General features: G+C 46.1%; 4 protein-coding genes across 6 annotated transcripts; 3 read left to right on the top strand and 1 right to left on the bottom strand.

Annotated features, from left to right (window-relative positions):
• Nucleotides 1–221: 221 nt before the first annotated feature.
• fosl1a (FOS like 1, AP-1 transcription factor subunit a) lies at nucleotides 222–3,294 on the top strand. 3 transcript variants are annotated; one of them, XM_029847230.1, is made up of 5 exons: nucleotides 222–238; nucleotides 336–728; nucleotides 969–1,223; nucleotides 1,952–2,059; nucleotides 2,139–3,294. In XM_029847230.1, exons 2-5 carry the CDS (start codon nucleotides 621–623, stop codon nucleotides 2,682–2,684), a joined length of 1,017 nt encoding a protein of 338 aa, XP_029703090.1. In that variant the 5' UTR covers nucleotides 222–238; nucleotides 336–620; the 3' UTR covers nucleotides 2,685–3,294. The 3 variants fall into 3 exon arrangements, with proteins under 3 accessions (XP_029703090.1, XP_029703091.1, XP_029703089.1); XM_029847231.1 differs by lacking the exon at nucleotides 222–238 and having other exon boundaries at nucleotides 275–494; nucleotides 616–728; nucleotides 972–1,223; XM_029847229.1 differs by lacking the exon at nucleotides 222–238 and having other exon boundaries at nucleotides 277–494; nucleotides 616–728.
• A 740-nt stretch (nucleotides 3,295–4,034) lies between these two features.
• On the bottom strand, nucleotides 4,035–6,554 carry ccdc85b (coiled-coil domain containing 85B). The gene is made up of 2 exons (XM_011610467.2): nucleotides 6,156–6,554; nucleotides 4,035–6,055 (listed from the first exon to the last, which is right to left on the bottom strand). The coding sequence occupies exon 2, from the start codon at nucleotides 5,771–5,773 to the stop codon at nucleotides 5,171–5,173; it is 603 nt and encodes a 200-aa protein (XP_011608769.1). The 5' UTR covers nucleotides 5,774–6,055; nucleotides 6,156–6,554; the 3' UTR covers nucleotides 4,035–5,170.
• Nucleotides 6,555–8,235: 1,681 nt separating this feature from the next.
• fibpa (fibroblast growth factor (acidic) intracellular binding protein a) lies at nucleotides 8,236–11,956 on the top strand. The gene is made up of 11 exons (XM_003970169.3): nucleotides 8,236–8,635; nucleotides 8,757–8,841; nucleotides 9,018–9,216; nucleotides 9,317–9,443; nucleotides 9,850–9,950; nucleotides 10,109–10,242; nucleotides 10,630–10,738; nucleotides 10,843–10,906; nucleotides 11,000–11,086; nucleotides 11,170–11,267; nucleotides 11,724–11,956. The coding sequence occupies exons 2-11, from the start codon at nucleotides 8,757–8,759 to the stop codon at nucleotides 11,791–11,793; spliced, it is 1,074 nt and encodes a 357-aa protein (XP_003970218.1). The 5' UTR covers nucleotides 8,236–8,635; the 3' UTR covers nucleotides 11,794–11,956.
• A 1,209-nt stretch (nucleotides 11,957–13,165) lies between these two features.
• On the top strand, nucleotides 13,166–20,776 carry efemp2a (EGF containing fibulin extracellular matrix protein 2a). The gene is made up of 11 exons (XM_003970168.3): nucleotides 13,166–13,395; nucleotides 16,310–16,570; nucleotides 16,900–16,948; nucleotides 17,013–17,204; nucleotides 17,712–17,834; nucleotides 18,209–18,325; nucleotides 18,422–18,541; nucleotides 18,656–18,775; nucleotides 18,921–19,047; nucleotides 19,775–19,970; nucleotides 20,061–20,776. The coding sequence occupies exons 2-11, from the start codon at nucleotides 16,469–16,471 to the stop codon at nucleotides 20,232–20,234; spliced, it is 1,320 nt and encodes a 439-aa protein (XP_003970217.1). The 5' UTR covers nucleotides 13,166–13,395; nucleotides 16,310–16,468; the 3' UTR covers nucleotides 20,235–20,776.
• Nucleotides 20,777–21,159: the final 383 nt, after the last annotated feature.

Genomic DNA, 21,159 nt, shown 5'->3' with positions numbered 1-21,159 from the left:
GATCCCCCCCCCCTACTTTTTTTTTTTTAACACCACGTTATGGGGGTAAAATACGACATGTGCTGTTATTGAAACAGTAGTGTACTTCCACTGGAGCAGGAAATTATTAAAACTTTTTAACCACAGAAAAACAGTCAGTGAAAAATATTATTTTTTTCTGTTCAAGGAATCCCGAGCGCTCTCAGGAGGAAACTCTCTCCATATATGGTGAATGACGTCATTCCACGTGGTTTCATTGGTGAGAGATTCCAGACAACACTATTTCCCGTAACTGGAGGGGCGTGGTGAACCTTTCGTACCACTTTAAGAGTTTACAACCTCACAATCATTCCCAGACTTTGGCTTCTGGATCACCGACTAAGGAAGTGAAGATGTGCTAAAAAGAGTTTTATAGAGTTTTCGGACGATTTAAGGAAATACCGAGGAGCTATTTTCTTCCTGTTTCACCCCTTGGAAAGGCACCCTTTTGGACTCTACCGATTTACCGCAATAAGGTGGGCTTACCCCAAGTTTGAAATCACACACAGGATTAAATCTGTAACTAATTTCGTGAGGTCTGACAGCTATATAGCCCCGACTGGAATCAATTTTATTTTCTTTAAAAAACCAAAACAGAAAGGATGTATCGAAACTTTGGGAATCAAGGGCGAGGCAACCCTCCGTACACGGGCAGCGTGTCAGGGACCAGCTCACTGGGAAACACCGGCACTTCAGCCACACAGGAGCAGGTAGGTTTCATTCAATCACAGACTCACTATGTGAAGTACCCTTCTCAATATATTGCACTCCTTTAGGTGTTTTAGTGCAATTGTTACGTATATAATACATTGTTCTATATCCTACATGTACAATATGATATTAGTCTTTAAAAAAAAAAAAAAAATTAGACCTCAGTAAACCTCCCACGTGCTTCCTTTAGGTTAACCTTATTTTCTTTCATTTTGTCTTGTCATTTTCTTTCCATTCAGAAGTTTACGATGGCTAGCAGCAGTCAGTTTGTACCCAGCCTCAATGCCATCACAACCAATCAGGACCTTCAGTGGCTGGTCCAGCCCTCCCTCATGCATCCACCACCGGGTCCTTCAAGATCTCCAGCACCTCCTTACCCGACCCTCCCGGGGGCACATCCGCTGTGCCCACAGCCTTCTCACTCCCATCTCCTCAGACCAGGGGTGATAAGGGCAGCCGCACCAGCTTCCACGAGGCGCCGCAATGATGAACATGTAAGGCAGGAGTTCTTTTTATGAAAGAAACCTTTGATTCTTAGAGGGACCGGAGGCCGTGAGGCGTGGAGCTCGCAAGTTCACTAAACATCCTGTGTGGCTGAATGAGACAACTGGTTGCGCGTTAAGCCTTCCAAATCCCAAGGAAATGTGAAAAAATGAGCTAGTTTTACTCCTTCTTTATCTCGCCATTCCCTCGCCACCTTCAGGACAGAACATTTTCTCTGTTCATGCTCTTTGATGTTGACTTTGACTCAGTGTTGACTTAGCGTAATGTCTCCATGTTGGAACAAGATAATTCAACACCCATCACCACATTGGGTAGCGCCGCCAGAGCACACTGCTTGGCTCACAGCCCTGTAACAGTTGTGTCCTTCCCTGGTGGTACAGGAAGTGGACTGTCATGTGACTCACAGGGCACGTGAGTCACACCTGAGTCACCACAGGGGCCAGAACGTGACTCACCGCGCAGAAAGGGCGGGAAATATTGGGTCAATGGCAAATATTCAGTAGGGCTTCGGGTGAAGTTGGGAGGCTACGAAGGTGTAAAAGAGCGTTTGTTACAAAATGGTCCAGCTGTGATGATTGCGGTGACTCAGGGCGCCCACACGGTGGCGGTGTTTCTCCGGTGTCACGGTGCCTCCGGCGGAATCCCGACGCGTCTAAATCTGAACAGTTTCCCCACCGGGCTCTGTGTAATGCTCCCTAAATGTTCTCATTTCTCCAAGCTTTCGGCAGAAGAATTGGAGAGGCGTCGAATAAGAAGGGAGAGGAATAAAATGGCAGCAGCCAAATGTCGAAATCGCCGTCGGGAGTTGACCGAAACTCTCCAAAACGTGAGTGAACGTCACGCTCATGAACGCAGCACCTCAGATTCAAAACGCCCTTTAACCTGTATTTTTCTCCGCCCTGCAGGAGACCGACCAGCTGGAGGATGAAAAGTCACGCCTACAGAAGGAAATAGCAGGATTACAGAAGGAGAAGGACAAGCTGGAGCTGGTCCTGGAGGCCCACCGTCCAATTTGTAAACTTGGAGACTCGGATTCGGATTCGGATCCAGTTCCAACAATATCTTCTTTGGGCATCAAAATGGAGAGAGAGGACCCAGAGGTTCCTGGCCCATCCACCACGTTACCAGCGAAGGTGGAGAAGCCCAAACCAAAGATAACCATCCCAAGCAAGCCCGTCACGTCCTCCTCCTCAGCTCAAAACAGCGAATCAGAGTCGCTCCACACCCCAGTGCTCATATCCACCCCCTCTCTCACGCCCTTCACCGTTGGAATGATTTTCACCTACCCATCTGCACCGACAGAAACCAGTGCATCCCATTCTTCATCCCAGCAGGGTGGCTCCTCACAGCCTCACGCCCACGAGCCCTGCGGGATCGCCCACCGCCGCAGCAGCAGCAGCGGGGACCAGTCAGACCACTCCCTGCACTCCCCGACCATCCTCAGCCTGTGACGGGCAGCCCGGTCGCGCACGTGTGAATCGACCCGGGAAACGTTGCTTTGTGATTTCATAGTGAACTTTGTGCATGCGGTTCATTCCATTTAGAGATCAGAGTCATTATCCAGAAATGAATGTTACACTCTTTCTAATTTCCATGCATGATATTTTGCTTGCCTGTCAGCTAAAATGGGTGAGGTCTTGTAGGAAAGCACTGCATATGGAGTATAATAATAGATAATTAATACCTCTATCAATAATATATTAACTGCAATAATCCAGTCTCATGCTGGATTCAAAGACCTGTTACACTGTTACGCTGTGTGAAGTAAGAAGCTTTGTCACTATAAGGGAACTAGCGCTAACCAATTAATGGTCCTTATTTTTGTAGAAATCTTTTTAAGAAACTTAATATTGTCTATGCAATTTATTGACCACTAAGGCTGGGCCATAGGAGTTAATACAGATGACATCATTGTGTATTTATTTTATCTAAGAGTGTAATATATTTTTGGTAATGTTTGCCTCTGACAAAGTCGCAGTTTCACTGGGCAGTGCCCGGCTGTAATCTTTTCAAGGACTGTACTACGCAACTAAAATTAAAAACAGATTTATAGCTGTGGAAGCTGTGCGTTGTAGTATTATTGTACTAAATGCAGAAGGTGAGGCTGGCGTTAGATTAAAGACACTGGAATTAAACCAGGGAATAAATCAGAGAACGTGAAACCATTTTCCACTTGAGCTAACGTGAACGTTACCTCACTGCCTCGCTGTTGATAGAAAACAGATACTTTTAAACCTTAACCTTTGTCCCTAGGAGGAAAATAATTTATTTTCTGACTTTACGCAGCTTAAAAGATTAAGAAAGTAAACACCAGGGGCAGCGATGCTACGTCAGCTGGAGCCTAACCGTCAGCTAAAAGGCTCAATGGCGGCAACAAAAGTGGAAAACTCCGAAAATGTGAACGCTCCATTTTTCCACCGGACTGAGATGAATGTGGTTCTGATTAATCCATAAGTGAGGGAACGCTGCTGAAAAGGGGTCAGAGAGCGACACAGAGATGGGATGCCAGTCAGATGGTGATCTGGAGAGCGGGGGAGGAAGGAGTCCACGTTCACGCTGCTATTAAAGGACGTTGGTGCAAAACTAAGTAGATAAAAGCATCAGTACCCTCTGAAGCTGTGCCGCCTGTGCTAGCAGCCGTCCATAAATAAAACTGATGAACCTCCATAAAGTCTGTAGGACGCGGAGGGTTCATCAATCAAGGCCGGTCGATAGGCACAGAGATCGATATTTCATTTGGTCGCGTGCGAATGTAAACAGTGCTTTTCAAAAGTTGGAGACAAAGAAAGGTCAGGACAGCGCAGAGTGTCATACCGACTGTATTTAAAGCTCTTCGATGCACTACGAGCATAGCCCACCAGCAGAACAGCTAAGGACAAAATAAAAACGTGTGTGCGTCACCTACAACTGAAATCTGTTAGTAAAGCTAGCGTTAACACATAAACCGAGAGAAAGGGGCGCAGTTAAGATAATCACTAATGTGGCGTGGGAAATACAAAGCAGGAGTTACAGAAGAGGCTTAGAGTCAACGCAAACAATCTGTGTGATATGCTAATCGACCGTCAACAACAACAACAGAAAGAAAATCATACAGTTAAAATTAAACCGTGTTAGACTTGCAAACCTTCCAGTTTAATACAAAGAGATTCTAGTTTTAAAAGTTTCTCGAGGTCCAAAAACAACGATCACGTCTGATCCAAGCCCTCAACAAGTGTGCTGGCTCTGCCCAGGGTCTCACACACGTGTGTTAATGCACGACAACAGTAAAACCCCCTCACACCGGCCCGCTTAGAAACAGACCCGGAACGCACAAACCGTGACAATCATCATGCACATATGGCACTCCAATCCTATCCTGAGGAACAGAGTGCATGAAATACTACACGTTATTGGGTCTATAGCAAAAGCAATTATCAAATTGTTTCTTTTTTTCCTTTTATCACAACTCATTTCAGTGCTGTTGGTACTCAGTTAACTAAATATGGCTCATAACTGGATTTAAACCGATCTTTAAACCTGCGATTTAAAGATCCGGGATAATGTCGTCCAGTGCAATAGAAAAAAGGCTTTTACCAGTGTAGTCTAGTCCAGTGCATGAGATAAATTTATAGATGTGACCTACTTTCTGGTCCCATTTCTTCATTAACAGACAACTGAAAATGAGTTTCTTCAGAAGAGAAGTGGAGAAAGCAAAAAAAAAACAACCAACAACTGTAAAACATAGCGACATAATCATAAACACTTATTAAATGTCTTTGTAAAGTCCTGAAGGTGTCTCGTGGTAGAATCTCTGAAACCTAGTGGCACACGTCTTGGCAGCATTCAATAGGTCCAAACGCTTCTGCACCAATGTAGTTTCTACTGTCACAAAGTCTCAAACGGGTCAGTCAGGTTCACCGTGCGTCAGAAAAGCCCTATTGTGGAGGTGAACCCATCATCAGTCGTCAGGCGAGCACACCAGGTGGAGCTGGTCTGGGCTCCCCACGCTGCCTGTGCTTGAGCTTCCGTCCCCGAGGTCCCGGGCTACCATGCAGGGCAGGTTGAGCTCGGTGGAGCCTCCTGGGCTAGAGTCACTCCTGCTGACGCACTCCTCCTCCAGGACCAGGCAGAGCTCCTTCAGGTCCAGGTTTTCCTTCACTAATCCGTCCTGCATGCGCTCCAGGTCTGCCAGCTTTTTCAAATACCCGCCCAGGTCCTCCCGCATCACTTTGGCGGCGTGATGGCCGAACAGCTGCCATTCCCTGGCCAGCTTCTTCACTTTCAACCGGTCGTCGTCAAGGAAGCAGCAGAGATCCCGCAGCTCCACATTCTCCTCCTGTAGGCGCTGATTGATGACTTTCAGTTCCCTGATTTCGAGGAGGTGTCCCTGCAGCTGTTTGTTTACCTCTTTTATCAGCCGCCCTCGCTGGATGAGAGCCGATATTTTATCCGATTCCTCTTTACGCAGCCGGCTCACCAGCTCCTCTTTGGAGCACGCCAGCAAATCATCGTCCGACATCTTTGACAGTTCTCTGTTTATTATCTCGCTCTCGCTGCTCATCTCCAGCGATATGATCTCGCACCTCCAATAAAATACCTGAGAAACTAGGAAAAACACTGAGATGTGGCTGGATGTTCGATTCGGGAAACGGGCATCACATCCTCGTCTCCATCTGTGCGCTCCAGATGTTGTGTGTGCAATCACGACAGCAGGCCAGAAAGGCAAAAGCAAGGCAGAAACATGTGATGTATTTAATCAGATTGCGTTCTCTAAGGCGCTGCCGTTTTGTTCCCACGCTGAAATTTTCTGTGATTGTCCTCCGAAGGTTAATGCCTGGATGAGCTGGCGTACGAAAGAGCACCGTTAACGTCAATCTGTCATCTTTTTTGCTTTGAGCCTGCGCTCTCGGAAGGCCTATAAAATGCAACTGTGCTTGTTTTACCTGCTCTTTGCTGTGTTTTGAAGACGGCGGTCGCCTAATTTTGGGTTCTCTTAAGCGCGTAAAAAAAGTCCCATCGAGCCACAGAGGTTTGATCTAGCGGATGCACACCCTGCAGATGTTGTGATTTTCAACGTCGCTGGCATCGGCTCATCGAGCTGTTGTTCCCGCACGTCTCGGCTGAATGAACTCCCGTCGCGCCGGAGGGTGAGTGGTGCGGTGGAGCAGCTTTTGTTTCACAAACGATTCCCCCCTTGGATTAAAAACAGCAAAACGTTCCGCCCTTCACCGCGTTAAAATGGGTGTTTCGCCTGTGTTCATCATCTGAGGCCGGACAGTTAAAAACAACAATGTCCGCCTCCACCACTTTCACCGCTATGAGTCCGTTCAGCAGAAAACTGCGCGTCAAGCGTCATAGCCAAGTTACTGTATGTGCAACCGGAAGTAGGTACTTTGAACATACAGAATAAGAGCTTCAATCCAGGCGTGCTCTTTAAAACCATATCAGATCTGCATTTGTTGATCCTCATTATATCATTTTAATTCATAATAGCATTAATGTTAGGTCATTCTCACTAACATTACAAAACACACAATCCACCGATCATTGTGTGTCATTTTTAAATATATGTATCCGGAAGTTGTCTTTCCCGGTAATGGTGCTTTGACAGATGGTAATCTGAAATGATTGTGGTTTCCTTTGAGGTTTCCAGCAGCTTTCAGATCACCACACTTTCCCTTCCCAAACTGCAAAATAGAATCGACCTGGTCAATGAGCCCAGTTAAAGTGACTCACAGTCATCTGTGATAAATTATGAAAACCATCAGTCTTAAAGTTTGGAGTAAGATCAATGTGCTTTGACAGTAAAAGAGCTCGAGCGCCCCCGTTTGGTTTATCCTGACATATATTTTATCACGTCACGCTGTGAACATTAAAAAATAAACAGGGACACGTACGGGTAACAAATAATTCAGGTTTTGTAGTCATTTACGTCTTTTTTTTAATTTTAAATGTCATTGACGGAAAGTGTGATTGCAGGCATTTTCCTCCCCATATCTGTGCTGGGGCATTCAGCCACATCCTTCCGCCCGCTGTCCCACCTCTATTGTTTCTCTGAGGCCACAACAATGCAGGGTGTTAACAGTGCAAAGGGGAGCCTGGGGTGGAATCAGGGTGTCATACATGGAAACACGTCCATTGAGTTGCAGCGAGAGATCCCACAAAAAGTCACGTTTTCCCTGGTGCTGTCTGTTTTAAAGGACGCATGCAGAAACGAAGAAAGGGAGGGCGAGGAGAGGGATTTGGAGGGATTTATTTAGATTAATGGCCAGATGAAAAGAACAGATTGAGGCCTTTGCACGCAGTAAGCAATGTGAAATGGGAGGATGATTCTAGGGTTTGTATCACAGACCAATACAAAAACTAATAAAAAAACAAGTGTCATCTTAAAGACCATTTCAAGTTTCTTATAGCCCTCGTAATGCCCACTCATAGGTCTAAATTTTGATTTTTTACATAATCTACATACAATTGGCTGTACTTCTCTCTTATGTGATAAAGGCTGCTAACAAAAAAATTACATTTATTTACTTCCAAATTGATGTTCTAGATTTAAATGCATCTACATACAAGGCATACAGAATGAATGTAAAGTCATTTGATAACAATGTAAGGAAAACATCTATTCATGATTTAATCTTTGTTTAAGTGGTTCACCAAAGCATGCCAGAAAATTCAGGGTGTCTATTGGTTTTAGATAAATAAATATATATTTGCATACATATTTCTTTTCTTTTGTATATTATTGATATTTATGTGCACTTCCTACATTTATGTAGCTTTTCGGTAAGATAAATTTCAGGCTTCGGGGTATAACCTTTAGTTAGAGCTGTGATGAAATAGAATTGTGATTTTCACTAAATCTCAACACATTCGGCTAAAATAAAACATTCAATCAAAGTTATACATCGTTTATTTGGTGCTCACGTTTACTTACTTTACTTACTTATTTTATACGTTTTAGCAACATATTTAGTGTCTATTTTTGTTTTAACGGCGCATGGGATCATTTCCGGTGACGTAACGATACCGGAAGTCCGTGTTCGAACACTGCTGTTGTTGACACTCTGAACTTCCAGGACTGTAGTGGAGCTAAAATTGAATACACGTCTTGTTCTTCTTTTTTTTAAACTACATGTTAACTATCTGGGTGCTATCTGGTGACATTTTTTTTGACATTTTAAAAATCATTTTATGGTACAATCGTAAATCCGCTAATCCACTCTGCTAAAGCCAATTTATTTTGCGACTCAAATAGCATTTTCATTAGCCTCTAACGGAAGAGTAGATGCGTTTCGAAACACAGCACAATGAGAGTGGGGTTTCTGCTTAAACATCCTAGATGTTAGACCTTAAAGTATATTTTCTGTCGTAGTATTTGTAGGATCGTATTTGGAACTTGTTAGCCAAGACTCAAAACAAGGTAAAGGTTACTGGCGCAGTAGCCGTGTTTCAGATTTAATATCGTTGACCTGATCCTTCGTGCAGATTTCAAGGTAAATGTCTGCTAATTATCCTTATATCCTCTTCTGACCTCCGCACAGATGTCCGTGGAGCTTGATGTGTTCGTGGGAAACACCACCATTATGGATGAGGAGGTTTACCAGCTCTGGTTGGATGGATATACAGGTATGTTGGAGTATAACTGGATGCTATTGCTATTTTATAAACACAGACTGACACAAAACTAAATCACTTGTGAAACAAATAAAGGCAAAATTCTTACATTTATATTAAATATTTGCTAAACTACCCTAACATGGGTCGTCGTTTGTTGAACTATTATGGTATGGATTGTCTCGTAGTGAATGATGCTGTAAAGGTACGAATGGAAGGAGGAGTGATGGAGGAGTGTGAGGCAAGTGCAGATGTTCTGCTGAGTGACACAATGGACCAATATAGGACTTTCCAGATGTGTGAGCGTTTGCTGTACAGCCCTGCTAAACTAGGCAACCAGCTTCTGTTCCAGATTCCACCTCATCTACAAGCCACCCTCATCGAGAGGTGCAGTAAAAATGTTGTCAGATGTTGTCAGCCTTCAAGGTTCATCACATTTTAGACATCGTCAGCATTTATGCGGAGTATTCATTTTTCTCTCTTAAAGATACTACGCTTTTGATGATGCATTTGTTCGTGAGATTTTGGGAAAGAAGCTCTCCAAAGGAACCAAGAAAGACCTTGATGATATCAGCGCTAAGACAAATGTGACGCTGAAAAGCTGCAGGCGACAGGTAATTCCATTGTAAATGCCACATCGACAGGTGTTTTACTAGTTTTGAAAAGCTCACTGCTAGTAGTGAGATCGGCAGCCTCCTTAATTTATGTCACTTGTTGAGAAACTGTCAATAAAAACACAACAGGGCAGCTTTTGAATCATTTTTGATCTAACAGACTGTTGCTACTCACCCCGTGTATTCTGTTAACCTCAGATTGAATAATTTGGGTAATTTCACAACAATAAATCATGTTTTATAGAGATTATTGATGGTAGAATCGTATTCTAAAATCTGTACAATGAAAACATAAAATATGAGTTGAAGCAGCTTTACTCTGTACAATATTTTATTTTTTTATACAATTTTTCCAGTGTTTGATTGGAATACCTTCTTGACTTTTAAATGTATCTATATATTTTAGTTCGACAACTTCAAACGTGTATTTAAAGTGGTGGAAGAGCTCAAAGGACCCCTGGTGGAGAACATACATCAGCATTTTCTTCTGTCTGACAAACTCTCAAGGTAAATCACCAGACCAGTCACCAGATCCATTCAGATCTATTGGGTCATTGATATGGCCAAACTTGTTTTTTATGTTTGCATTTTACCCTTTCACTAAAGTTGCATTCATCTTTTATGACGTTCAGACCTCAAATATCTCTTTCTCTGGCCTGTTTCAGGGATTACGCCGCCATTGTTTTCTTTGCCAACAACCGCTTTGAGACAGGGAAAAGAAAGCTGCAGTATCTCACTTTTCAGGACTTTGCTTTCTGTGCTGGACAGCTTATCAGCAGCTGGACTGTTGGGGCTGTTGGTGAGTTATTTCAGCTGGTTCCTTTGGTGCACACACAGATGTATAGGTATAAAGAATGCACACAGTTTTTAACTGGTTAATATGGAGAGAAACTATCCCTCTTAATTTATCTTAGTTTGAGTCTTGCAGAGTGAAGAGACATTTTGATTAGAGAAAGGAGTGAAGAGTTAATAAAAGCACTGATATCTCTGTGGGAAAATAAGTGCCAGAAAAGTAGTGTCTTGCATAAGAGCAGTGGTGTGTAAGTGTGTTATGATGTTTAGAGGCTTAATGACCGGCAGTGGCCACCAGAGGGCCTTCACGTTTATAACCTCTCCATAAGAGCTCAGAGGAATAGAGATTTCTGTGTCTGCAAATTATGAGCATAATAACAGCTTTTATTTGTAGATAACATGGTCGAGGACATGGATGTGGATCTTGACAAGGAGTTTTTACAAGAACTGAAAGAGTTAAAGATCTTAATCAATGACAAGGATTTGCTGGATCAACACAAAAGGTACCAAGGAAAAAAAAACAAATACCTTGTTGTCAGGGAGAAAAAACACTGAATGTAAGAATTAAATTTTCTCCTGATTTTTCTGTGTTGTTGCTGCTCTTCAGTTTGGTGTGTGGAGCTCTCAGAGGAAAGACTAAATCGTTTACTGAGATGGAGGCTAACTTCAAGGTGAGATGCAGTCCCTTCCAGCTAAACCTTAATGTAACTGTTGCAAATGGACATTCAAAGAGAAGAAAAATAATGTAAATCTGGTAATTAAAGAACCTTTCCAGAGGACTCGTCAACATAGCTGCCAAGTTAACCAACACAAAGGATGTCAGAGATTTCTTCATTGACCTCGTAGAGAAGGTATATACTTTGTTTTCTGGTGTAAACGTCTGTCTGAGGTGACGTAACATCACCCCAACCTACTTTTTTTCCCCCTCCCTCAGTTTATTGAACCGTGTCGCTCGGACCGTTGGACAGCAGCAGACATGAGACTGTACCTCACTCACTACACCAACTGTGCACACATACTCGACACATTCAAGTGAGTCTCTGACATTTCTATTTCTTTAAACTGACACCGATCTCTCGTCAGTTGTTATTTTAGAGCCGGTGACACATTGAAATACAGTCAGGATTCTGTCGAGTGTTTTGGATAAACCTGCCCAGTAATCTAATAAATCGCAGTCATTTATGAAAGTGGCGGGTTTGGCTCTAATATTGACGTCGCTGTTCTACCAGTGGGTGTCACCCCGTCTCAGCGCTGGTTCCTGAGACTGTAGTCACCTTGTTTCTCCTGCGTACACTCAGGAATGCAGTTAAAGGTTTGCACAGCGCTGCACCACTTTGAGCCTAACAAAGAGATATTCATACACTGAATAAGCAAAGATCGCCTCCTTCACCAGATTTCATAACAACAGTCTGTCATAACAGTTCAGTACTGCGTTGCTGTTTTCACTTACCGTGCGCTCCCTCTCTGTCTCTCTTTTCTGCCCCTCAGACACCAGGTTGTGTGGGACAGATACATGGGTGTCGTCAAAAGCTGCATCTTCAAAATGTACCACGACTAAAGCGTCTTCCTTTCTGGTTCGCCTCTGTTCCCCCTCCTCACACCCGATTATAGCGGCCCCTCCATTGTGTCTAGTTTTGATCAATCTGCAGTCACATTCTTCCCATTTGCACTCATGTCTGTACATTAAATTTTTAAATAAAATGGACAAATTTAAATGAAAACAAACCCCGTTAACTCTTTATTTATCTTCTGCCCAAACCAAAGCCAGGATTGATTTTGTTTCTAAATGTGACAGGAAGCTAAAAAGCAGGAAGATGAGGGAGAACATGGATGTCCAGACACATCTTGTGGCATCTGTGTGGTCACTGGAATAAAGGACTAACCAGGGGGTAGGAGGAGGTTTATCCAGCTGGGGGGGTCCTTAGTGTGACTTTTAACAACATTCCCTATAAAGACAGCTGCCATCTCTGCCACCACTCTGGACAGATAAACAAGCTGAGGTTAAGAAAAGCTCTTTTCTTCCAGCAACACGGGAGAAAAACACTGCTGTGATTCATCACGATTGTGACATCGGTGAATGTAAACAGCGCTTCTCCTCAGGTTTGATTTACGAGGCCCCAAATCTGCATTAGCAGGCCCGCGATGATTTAATCGTGCGGCTTTTACTTTCCAGGGGAGACACAAAGGGGGTGACCTTGGTGTGTGACCGTGCTGAGTCAGGCCCAAACTCCCGATGTGGGTTAAGCAACATCTCGGATCTCGTTTTGCAACACATCCGTCCTCAGTGGGAGCAGTCGTACACGCACTCACGCATTAGTCATGCACGCTCACAACAGTAAAGTTGGTGCGTTGGTCAGAAAAAATATTTGTCTTTAAAACACCAGCGCTTTATTCTGCGAAACGAGATGACAAATTTTCCGAAGAGGTCTCCACACACAGGCACGCGCACGCACGCACACGCACACACACACTCTCTCTCTGTCTTCCACTCTCTAATTTTTGTCCACATTCCATTAACTTCTCTCTGCCGGCTATAAATATCCTGCATCTCAGGCTGGACGAGAGCGAAGGCTTTAGTTGCCTTATGGAAAAAAGGAAAAGATGGGGGAAGGTAAGTATAGATAGATGGGGGGTAAATGGGAGTAGGGAGGGGTGAGGGAGCTTTGGTTTAAATGAAACCAGGTGTGTTATGGGACCAGCAAGAGGGGGTAATTTTGTTCAGGATGGGGGGGCCAAGTGTGCGAATCCGTGTGTTGTTTCGCCTGCGATTTGGATGCATTTGGAATTTGGGTTTTTTTTTGGGCCAGAGACCAGGAATTTTCATCCTGGGGGGTCAGGGAGACGGAAGGGGGGGGGGGGGGTGAGAGTGAAGGATGGCAGCACAGGGGGGCCAGAGGGAGGAAGGGAGGGATGTATGTGGGGGGGCAAGAATGGGCTGTCCCTCGCTCTCCTCTTGGTCTCTTACTCTCCTCCCTCCCTCATGTGTTCAGCTGCTCCAGCTGTCGGGCTCCTCACTCACTCTCTCAGGGTCACGCAGGCGGGAGTTTAAGGGACCACTGCTGTAGGACAGGCCAGCTGGGACGACCGCAGCCGGCCAGACGACACCCACGAACCGAGACGGGAGATCCGGCTGGAACCCCCCCCCTCCCCAAAACCATCCGTGAGTTTTCCTTCTCTTCCTTAGTGTCCACGTATGAACACATGTGTATCCAACAGCAGCGTCTGAGGGTGTTTAAAAGGGAGTTTTAAAGGTGAGACGTGACTCTTGGCCACGTTTACATGTCACAGTCGCACCATTCTCTCCCAGCTCAACTTGGCTCCCTACAAGAGCTGAGATAATGTGGCCCAGAGTCTGTGGAGCTTTCTTTTGGCTCTGTGTGTCAGATAATAGGGGGTTAGACAGGAAGAGAGGCACTGAGTCACAGGGCACGTATTATCCTACAGTATGTTGCAAAATTCTTCCACTTCATCCCACTTGTATCTCAGTTTGAACCCTCGGGAGGAGGAACAACTACAGAGAGACGGTTTGGGTGAGTTCTGAAAGAGAAACAGGTGCCAGCTGCAGGATTTGATCTACACAGAACGCTGCTGTGAAGGCCGGCCCTCTCATCGCTAAATACAGATCCAGGGTTTTAAAGAATAGTCAGGTTTTTTGTTTTTTTTAAAAGCGTAATTGCTGAAGTTTAAAACACTGCAATGAGTTCTGGTGGTCTACTGTGGCTTCCTGGTTCATACACTGTTCCTTATATGTGACGGCTCTGTCGTCGCCCTTAATCACTCAGGTGGGATTAGAACAGCAAGCGGAAGCAGCGGGGCATCATTTTACGCCTCACTCTTGTTTCATGAACACTCGTGATACGGATCAGCGTGAACACGGACCTGCTCAGGCGGCGCCGGCGCGGGTTCAGCACCACAGCTGGGGCCAACCGGCCCACCGTGTGTGTGTGTGTGTGGGGGGGGGGGGCTCCGACCCTCATGGGTCACTCTTAAGATCTGCCTGATTTGAAATTGTGCTGAGTGTGCAGCTCTACTGATCAGTGTCTGGGTTTATGTGCTGGTGGCTGCACTCAGAATCCAGCCTCTCCTTCCTCAGAGGTTTCCCCCGAAGTGTCCGCTCGCTTCTTTTCCAGTACTTTACAAATTTGGTGCCAGTTGCTCTTCTTCCGAACAAAATATGACTTTTGTGTCGCAACTGGAAACAAGGATGTAGCACAGACCCCCCAAAGCCTGCAGCACCTGTGATCATCCGGCTCCCTCTGCTCTGTATGAGGTCGGATCTGGGCCCAATTAATCCCGGCGGTCCTGATATCAACATGACAGCCCTTCCGCATATGGGATTTGTAAACCTCATCTTGCTGCATATTTGCTCTTTTTTTCCCCCATCTTGTCATTTTAAACAAAGGAAGATTTATTCAGTTTGGACTCGAGAAGCGCTCAAACAATGTAATTTGTGTAATAACACATTTATAACACCGAAAAGCAGCCTGGCCCAGGCAACATTCCCCCGCTACTGTGCCGTGACAGTCGTCCCCAGTTCCTCCACATCAGGAGCAGTTGAAAACCAGACAATGAATTCCTGCGCTTTGGCCTCATTGTCTGACGTCCTCCCACGCAGCGGGGAGAGGAGAGTCACTGTGGGGGCAGTGGCTGGAGGTTTGGCACCGCTATCTTATACAAATTCATGGGGGGGTTTCCCAGAACATGATACTCTGGGAACCACTGCTGTGGCAGGGCATCCCAGCTGGGAAGTGGCTGCCACATCCTTGCCACGGGCATTCCAGAGGTCCACCGCCACTTGATGGCCACACCCATGCATCCCTCCTGCCCACGGTCAGCGAGGGAGCAGACCCCAGACTGAGGGTCGACTTGTTTTTGGCCGGTTTTGAGCCGCATTCTTGCTGTTTGTACAGCCTCTGTCGGGCCGACTCAGAGAGGTCACGTACTCCAGCGGTGCGAGTCTCCACCGCCGTGTTATTGCTTTTCAACACGGAGAAGTCCACAGCGCTCTTCCTTGTCATCCGTCATGTGTCTGAGTCCTCGCTGCCCTGCGGCTTTCTGCTTCTCTGACGTGAAACACAACAATCGGCAAAACAAATCCAACACAACCATTTGGCTGTTGCAAATGTGCGCTGGACTCCAGTAGGACATAAATGTCACCTTATTTCGATGCCTGCTTGGAATCTTTGGTTATTACTGCAGTTATTACACAGGCTTTCCTCATGCTAATTGCTAATTAAGCAATCAGCAGTTGTAAAACAAGGAGACTCTTCTTCCCAGCTGCCATACTAGCATGGAATTTCAGGTAACCATGATGTTAATTAATAAAGATCCTCGATTTTTTTGCTCCATTTTGTATCCACTGACCCGGAATGAAGAGCCGGCCTCTCCCTCTGTCTGACATGATGAACTGTACAGAACCTTAACACCTGTGTTTACTCTACTGGCCTTGCCAAACTGGCCTCCGCACAAAAAAAGAAAGTGGATTAGATTTACGTGTGATGGCGCCATGACAGCTCTTTGAAAGAGAACTTTTGCAAAAGCTTAAAAGGAAAAACTGCAGAAAGGTTAAATACCAAAAACTGCATATTTTCCCCCTCCAGCACAGATGCTCCTTTACAGCATCCTCAGAGATTAGTCGGTCACAGGCTGCTGAGTTTATTACGGACACCAAAGCAGCTGCGGCTGCAAAAGTTGCTTTTACATATGTAGTTAATGTCCAGGATTCATTTGCTTTGACCGTTTTTGGCCTGACCGCCGTCCCTGTCGGCGAGCCAATAAAATGCAAGTATTTCTGTCCTGTTGACTTTGTTGATTTGAGCGGAAGGATGGAGCACGTCGCGGTGTCGGCGTTGTTTAGCTGGCAGGGTGATCCCGTCCTCTCCTCCCGTCTCCAGTCAAAGCAGAATCTGTTTGGCTGCAGTCTGAGCTGAGCCTGTTTGCGTTAGCGACCGCTCAGGAAAAACTGTCTTGAGTGCGTTTGCCTAATCACTGTCAGCTGCAGGGACTATTTTTTGCACCGTGTTTCTGATTTTTCTAACTGCTGATTGTGTGTTTTGTGTGTATCCATCTTTCAGACTCTCCTCGGCCGCTCTGCACATCACGACTGCCGCCTCTCTCCTCTACCTGTCTGATAGCTGCGAGTGTGTGAGTGTGCGTGCGTGTGTGTGTGTGTATAAGTGTGTGCATGTTTCCTTTGTGTTACTGTCTAAACTCTGGTAAATCAGTGTGTTAGTATGCAGGGCGCGTGTGTGTCATTGTGGTGCGTGTCAGTGTGCGTGTCTGTGCTGCTCCACGGTGCTTTTTCGCAGCCCCCCACGGAGAGTGACACCTACACGGTAAGGACGGACGACTCTCTCTCCTTCACATCGCTCCTTCTCCGCTACAACCCCCGTTTGTGTTTAATATCATGCGGTGGCGTGAGAGCACTCGGCTCCCTTTTCTCATTCACGCACTGATATTTTGATAATATCTGGAGTGAATTCGTCCAGAATTCCTGGAATTTCTCAGCAACTTTTCTACAACAGCTCCAGGCCTGTTGCCTCTTTTTCATGTGCCACTACTGGGGATTTACTCTGAATAATATTATGCAACGGTTTTGGCTTAAAGAGGCAGGTTGTGTCCTGTGTGCTGTTTTCTCACACTTTCTTCCTCCTCTCTGCTGCAGGAATGCACAGATGGGTACCACTGGGACCCTCGGACCGAGCACTGCAAAGGTAAGATCCGCGCTCTCATGTGTTTTCTGGACCGCCAGCGTCCTGATTCCGCTCCTCTGCTCAGATGTGAACGAGTGCGAGACCATTCCAGATGCCTGCAAAGGGGAAATGAAATGCTTTAACCACTACGGAGGGTACCTGTGCCTCCCCCGATCTGCGTCCGTCATCCCGGCTCCAGAGCCCCCCATCGCTCCCACCGCCACCAACCCCTGCCCCCCTGGCTACGAGCCGCAGGGAGACAGAGGCAGCTGCGTGGGTGAGTGTCTGCCTCGTACCTCGGGGGGGTCGGAGGTGGACAGGTGGCCACAGGATGAGTGATCATTACGCATGTTTGTGCACGCGTGATTGTTCACATTTACTGTCGGCGGTCACAGTTTGCGAGGGGGGACAGGTGGCGGTAGCAGGTGTTGGGACCGGAGGCGGCACGCTGCTGCGGTCTGCGTGGGTGTGAGTGAGTATGAGTCCGTGCGGGGGGGCGGTCGCACAGACAGTGGTGGAATTTGGAAGATTTCGTACGAGAGCAGCTGCAGCGCGCTGAAGACGAGGGTTTTGTGAGGAGAAACCTACGTGGGGCGCAGGAGGGTGAGGTGTTGGTGGTATTTTCAGCTGTCAGGTGCAAAAGTGGGCAACAGAGTGACCACCAACGCCCCCCCCTCCCCAGCACTCGCGCTTCAGTCTGGCCAAGAAAAACCACGCCGCGTTTGCTCGGCCGGACCGCATTTCTGACACCTGTGTCCTTGTCTCACTTCACCTCCCCGCGCAGACGTCGACGAGTGCGAGCGAGATGAGCACGACTGTCAGCCGAGCCAGGAGTGCATCAACACCCTGGGCGCCTTCACCTGCCAGTGCCCGGACGGTTACCGCAAGGTTGGCACAGAGTGCATCGGTGAGGATTCATCCTTTCCCCGTACGAGGAGGGAGAAATGTTTCAATGACCTGAATAACCCGCGGGCCTGGTGTGAATCACCGCACAGGTCAAGATTAACCAGCTACTCTGGTAAATTGGTTACCTGCTCGATCTGATTAGCGGAAGTGGTGCATCGCTGATTGTTCACCGAGGCCTCAAAAACAGTTTGATGGACATGTGACACAGTTTAACCTCCAGTTAGAGTTAAAAAAGAGCATCATTCTTTTGACCTTTATCTGGAAGGATGTGACAGTCTCTCTCTCTCCCCCACTGTCTGTCTGTCTGTCTGTCTGTCTGTCTGTCTGTCTGTCTGTCTGTCTGTCTGTCTGTCTGTCTGTCTGTCTGTCTGTCAGACATCGATGAGTGCAGGTACAGGTACTGCCAGCACCGCTGTGTTAATGTCCCCGGCTCCTTCTCCTGTCAGTGTGAACCCGGTTTCCAGCTGTCAGGAAACAACCGCTCCTGCATCGGTGAGCAGATTTCTGCGCAGCTTTTACTGTCCTTCAGACTTTGGAGGTTGACAACACGCGTAGAAGCTCGTACGGCTACATCTTTTATCTTTCCAGATGTGAATGAATGTGACATGGGCGCCCCGTGCTCCCAGAGGTGTTACAACACGTACGGGACCTTCCTGTGCCGCTGTGACCAGGGTTACGAGCTGGGATCGGACGGCTTCGCGTGCAACGGTGAGAGATTCATCTTTTAAAGGAAGAGCAGTGATATTACAGACTCTGGGATGCTGCTTTGCTCCAACTTCTGCTCCTGGTTCAAACCTGAAATCTGAATTTGTGGCTGTTCAGACATTGATGAGTGCAGCTACTCCAGTTACCTGTGTCAGTACCAGTGTGTCAACGAGCCGGGGAAATTCTCCTGTGTGTGCCCAGAAGGATACCAGCTGCAAGGCACCAGACTATGCCAGGGTAAGCACCCCGCCTCCACCCACCCAAAAAATAAATTAATAAATAACACTGTTAAAATAAGCTCTCTCTGGTCCTAGCGTCAACCCAACTCTTCGACAGCAGCTCCTCTCTCGATCTTACCCCGTGTGTTGTTTTTCCTCCGCAGATATTAATGAATGTGAAACAGGTGAGCATCAGTGTACTGACACACAAACCTGTGTCAACATCCATGGACGGTACCAGTGTGTGGACAAGAACCGATGCCAAGACCCTTATGTACAAGTGTCTGAGAAGTGAGTGACACCTAATGAAAGCCTGTGTGTGCTCATAGGCAAACAGACGCCTTCACACAACCTCTCCCAATTACTTAAATATGTACTGGCCATCACCTCAGACTATAATTAGCGCCTGTACAAACTGGATTCTCTCCAGTTTTCCTCCAGTGTCCATTTATGAGTCCAGGTTGCAGCATTTTCTTTTGACTAATCTCCATTACAGTAAAACACTAATACAGAGTGTTGGATCTGCAGCAAGTGAGGGTCATTATGAAAAGGTCCTGATGTGGTCCGCAATGCTCATAAAAATGTGGTTATAAAAACATAAAGGAAGCAAAGATACTCGCTCTTACCGCAATGTCTCCATCTGGTGGCGAGTTTGGGAACCACACCAATCATTTGCTTTCCCCAGTAATTAAATACATTGAACTGAAATTGCTGCTGCTGCTGTACATAAACTTTGAAATGAAAGTGAAACTTCCACAAGTTCTCTGGTTAAATTTAAAAGAAGGTTTGAGTTCCTTAAATAAATATGTATATGTACTATATCAGAACCCTAGACCTGGCAATGACAGCTTTTACTGACATTAAACTGATGTTAAAATGTGTTTTTCCCCTCAGTAAATGATTAAATGTATTTAGATACGACACTTGTATAAAACCTATTAGATTAAAAGTATTCTAACTCATAACGTAAACCAGTTTGATTGTGCAGCCACTCTCACTGCGTTTGCTCCCGTTTCAGCCGCTGCGTGTGTCCGGTCAACAAACCCGCCTGTCGGGATCTGCCTTTCTCCGTGGTGAACCGCTACATGAGCATCACATCGGAACGCTCCGTCCCGTCGGACATCTTCCAGATTCAAGCCACCAGCGTCTCTCCCGGGGCTTACAACACCTTCCGTATCCGCTCCGGCGACGAAAATGGAGACTTCTACATCAGAGTAAGAGCTGCTGCCAACCCTGTTTGTCAGTCCTGACTTCTGAGAAACCAAACCTCACAAATGTATATTAATATATATGATCTTCGCCAGCAAATCAACAACATCAGCGCCATGTTGGTGTTGGCCCGCGCCGTGTCTGGACCCAGAGAGTACACGTTGGACCTGGAGATGGTGACCGTCAACCCCCTCCTCAGCTACCAGGGCGCCTACCAGAGCAGCTCGGCCCTCAGACTCTCCATTTACGTGGGGCCGCACACCTTTTAAAGAAGGAGGGCGGAGGGACAGAAAGAGAGAGAGAGAGAGAGATGGATGAAGATAAAGAACAAGAAGCTGTAAAACAAAAATGGCTGATGAAGGTCAACCAGTCACTGTGATGTTACACTCTTAGCTTTTCATGATTAGTCATCCAGAGAAAGCCTGACATTATTATACACGGTATACAAGTACAGTAGACCAGTCAGTGGTTCCCTTGTCTTTTATGTGTTGCCGTGTTTACCTTTTTTTTTTTTGTACTTTAAATCTCTTTGTGTGTGTATTTCTTCTTAAGACTTTCATTCTGAAGGATGTCCTCACACCAGTTGAGGTGGGGTCGCTCATATCCGGCATCACTAAGTGCATCTGTTTTATTGGTTTTTACCTGTTTACATCACGTTATCATGATTCAAACCACTCAGACCAGACGTCTTCACACTTCTTCTCGTTGAGCGTGTGTGGGTTATTTTTAAAGGTTTGTCATGTTGCTCATTGTGTTGCTTTTGTTCCTGAATAAAACTCTATAACTTTTCATCTCCAGGTCACTTTCAAAATGATTACGCAATAAGTGGCTGTTTATTCGGGTTACTTTGAAAGTGAGAACACGACTGATGTGTTGACGGGAATGATGATTTCATCCACGACAGGGGGACCCCCCCCCACACACACACACCTGCACCCACGCATGACATTGCTGAACAGGTTTAATTTCTGAGGGTGATTAAAATCCTCCCGAATTATCCTCAAATGTTAAAAGCAAAGGCAGCGACTGACGGTCAGTCGTGCAGAACCTTGTTCCATATCTGCTGTTGCAGGAACGCTGATGGAGACGGATTCTACTGACCCACAAAAATATAGAAAAGGGAAGGAGAGAGAGGGGAAACCCCTCATTTCACAGTCCAACGCTTTTTGCTTCACCCAGTCCAACACACACACA

Source organism: Takifugu rubripes, chromosome 14, assembly GCF_901000725.2.
Source record: "Takifugu rubripes chromosome 14, fTakRub1.2, whole genome shotgun sequence".
NCBI classification, from domain to species: Eukaryota; Metazoa; Chordata; class Actinopteri; order Tetraodontiformes; family Tetraodontidae; genus Takifugu; species Takifugu rubripes.
This window is presented reverse-complemented; position numbering and strand designations above follow the sequence as displayed.

Excerpts from the sequence above, each read along its gene's own strand:
- fosl1a (XM_029847230.1), top strand. The coding sequence starts at position 621 with ATGTATCGAAACTTTGGGAATCAAGGGCGAGGCAACCCTCCGTACACG. Across the intron at positions 729-968 it reads CTTCAGCCACACAGGAGCAG|AAGTTTACGATGGCTAGCAG; the intron begins GTAGGTTTCATT and ends CTTTCCATTCAG. Across the intron at positions 1,224-1,951 it reads GGCGCCGCAATGATGAACAT|CTTTCGGCAGAAGAATTGGA; the intron begins GTAAGGCAGGAG and ends CATTTCTCCAAG.
- ccdc85b (XM_011610467.2), bottom strand. The coding sequence starts at position 5,773 with ATGAGCAGCGAGAGCGAGATAATAAACAGAGAACTGTCAAAGATGTCG.
- fibpa (XM_003970169.3), top strand. The coding sequence starts at position 8,757 with ATGTCCGTGGAGCTTGATGTGTTCGTGGGAAACACCACCATTATGGAT. Across the intron at positions 9,951-10,108 it reads CTGTCTGACAAACTCTCAAG|GGATTACGCCGCCATTGTTT; the intron begins GTAAATCACCAG and ends GGCCTGTTTCAG. Across the intron at positions 10,243-10,629 it reads CTGGACTGTTGGGGCTGTTG|ATAACATGGTCGAGGACATG; the intron begins GTGAGTTATTTC and ends TTTTATTTGTAG.
- efemp2a (XM_003970168.3), top strand. The coding sequence starts at position 16,469 with ATGCAGGGCGCGTGTGTGTCATTGTGGTGCGTGTCAGTGTGCGTGTCT. Across the intron at positions 17,205-17,711 it reads AGACAGAGGCAGCTGCGTGG|ACGTCGACGAGTGCGAGCGA; the intron begins GTGAGTGTCTGC and ends CTCCCCGCGCAG. Across the intron at positions 19,971-20,060 it reads ATGGAGACTTCTACATCAGA|CAAATCAACAACATCAGCGC; the intron begins GTAAGAGCTGCT and ends GATCTTCGCCAG.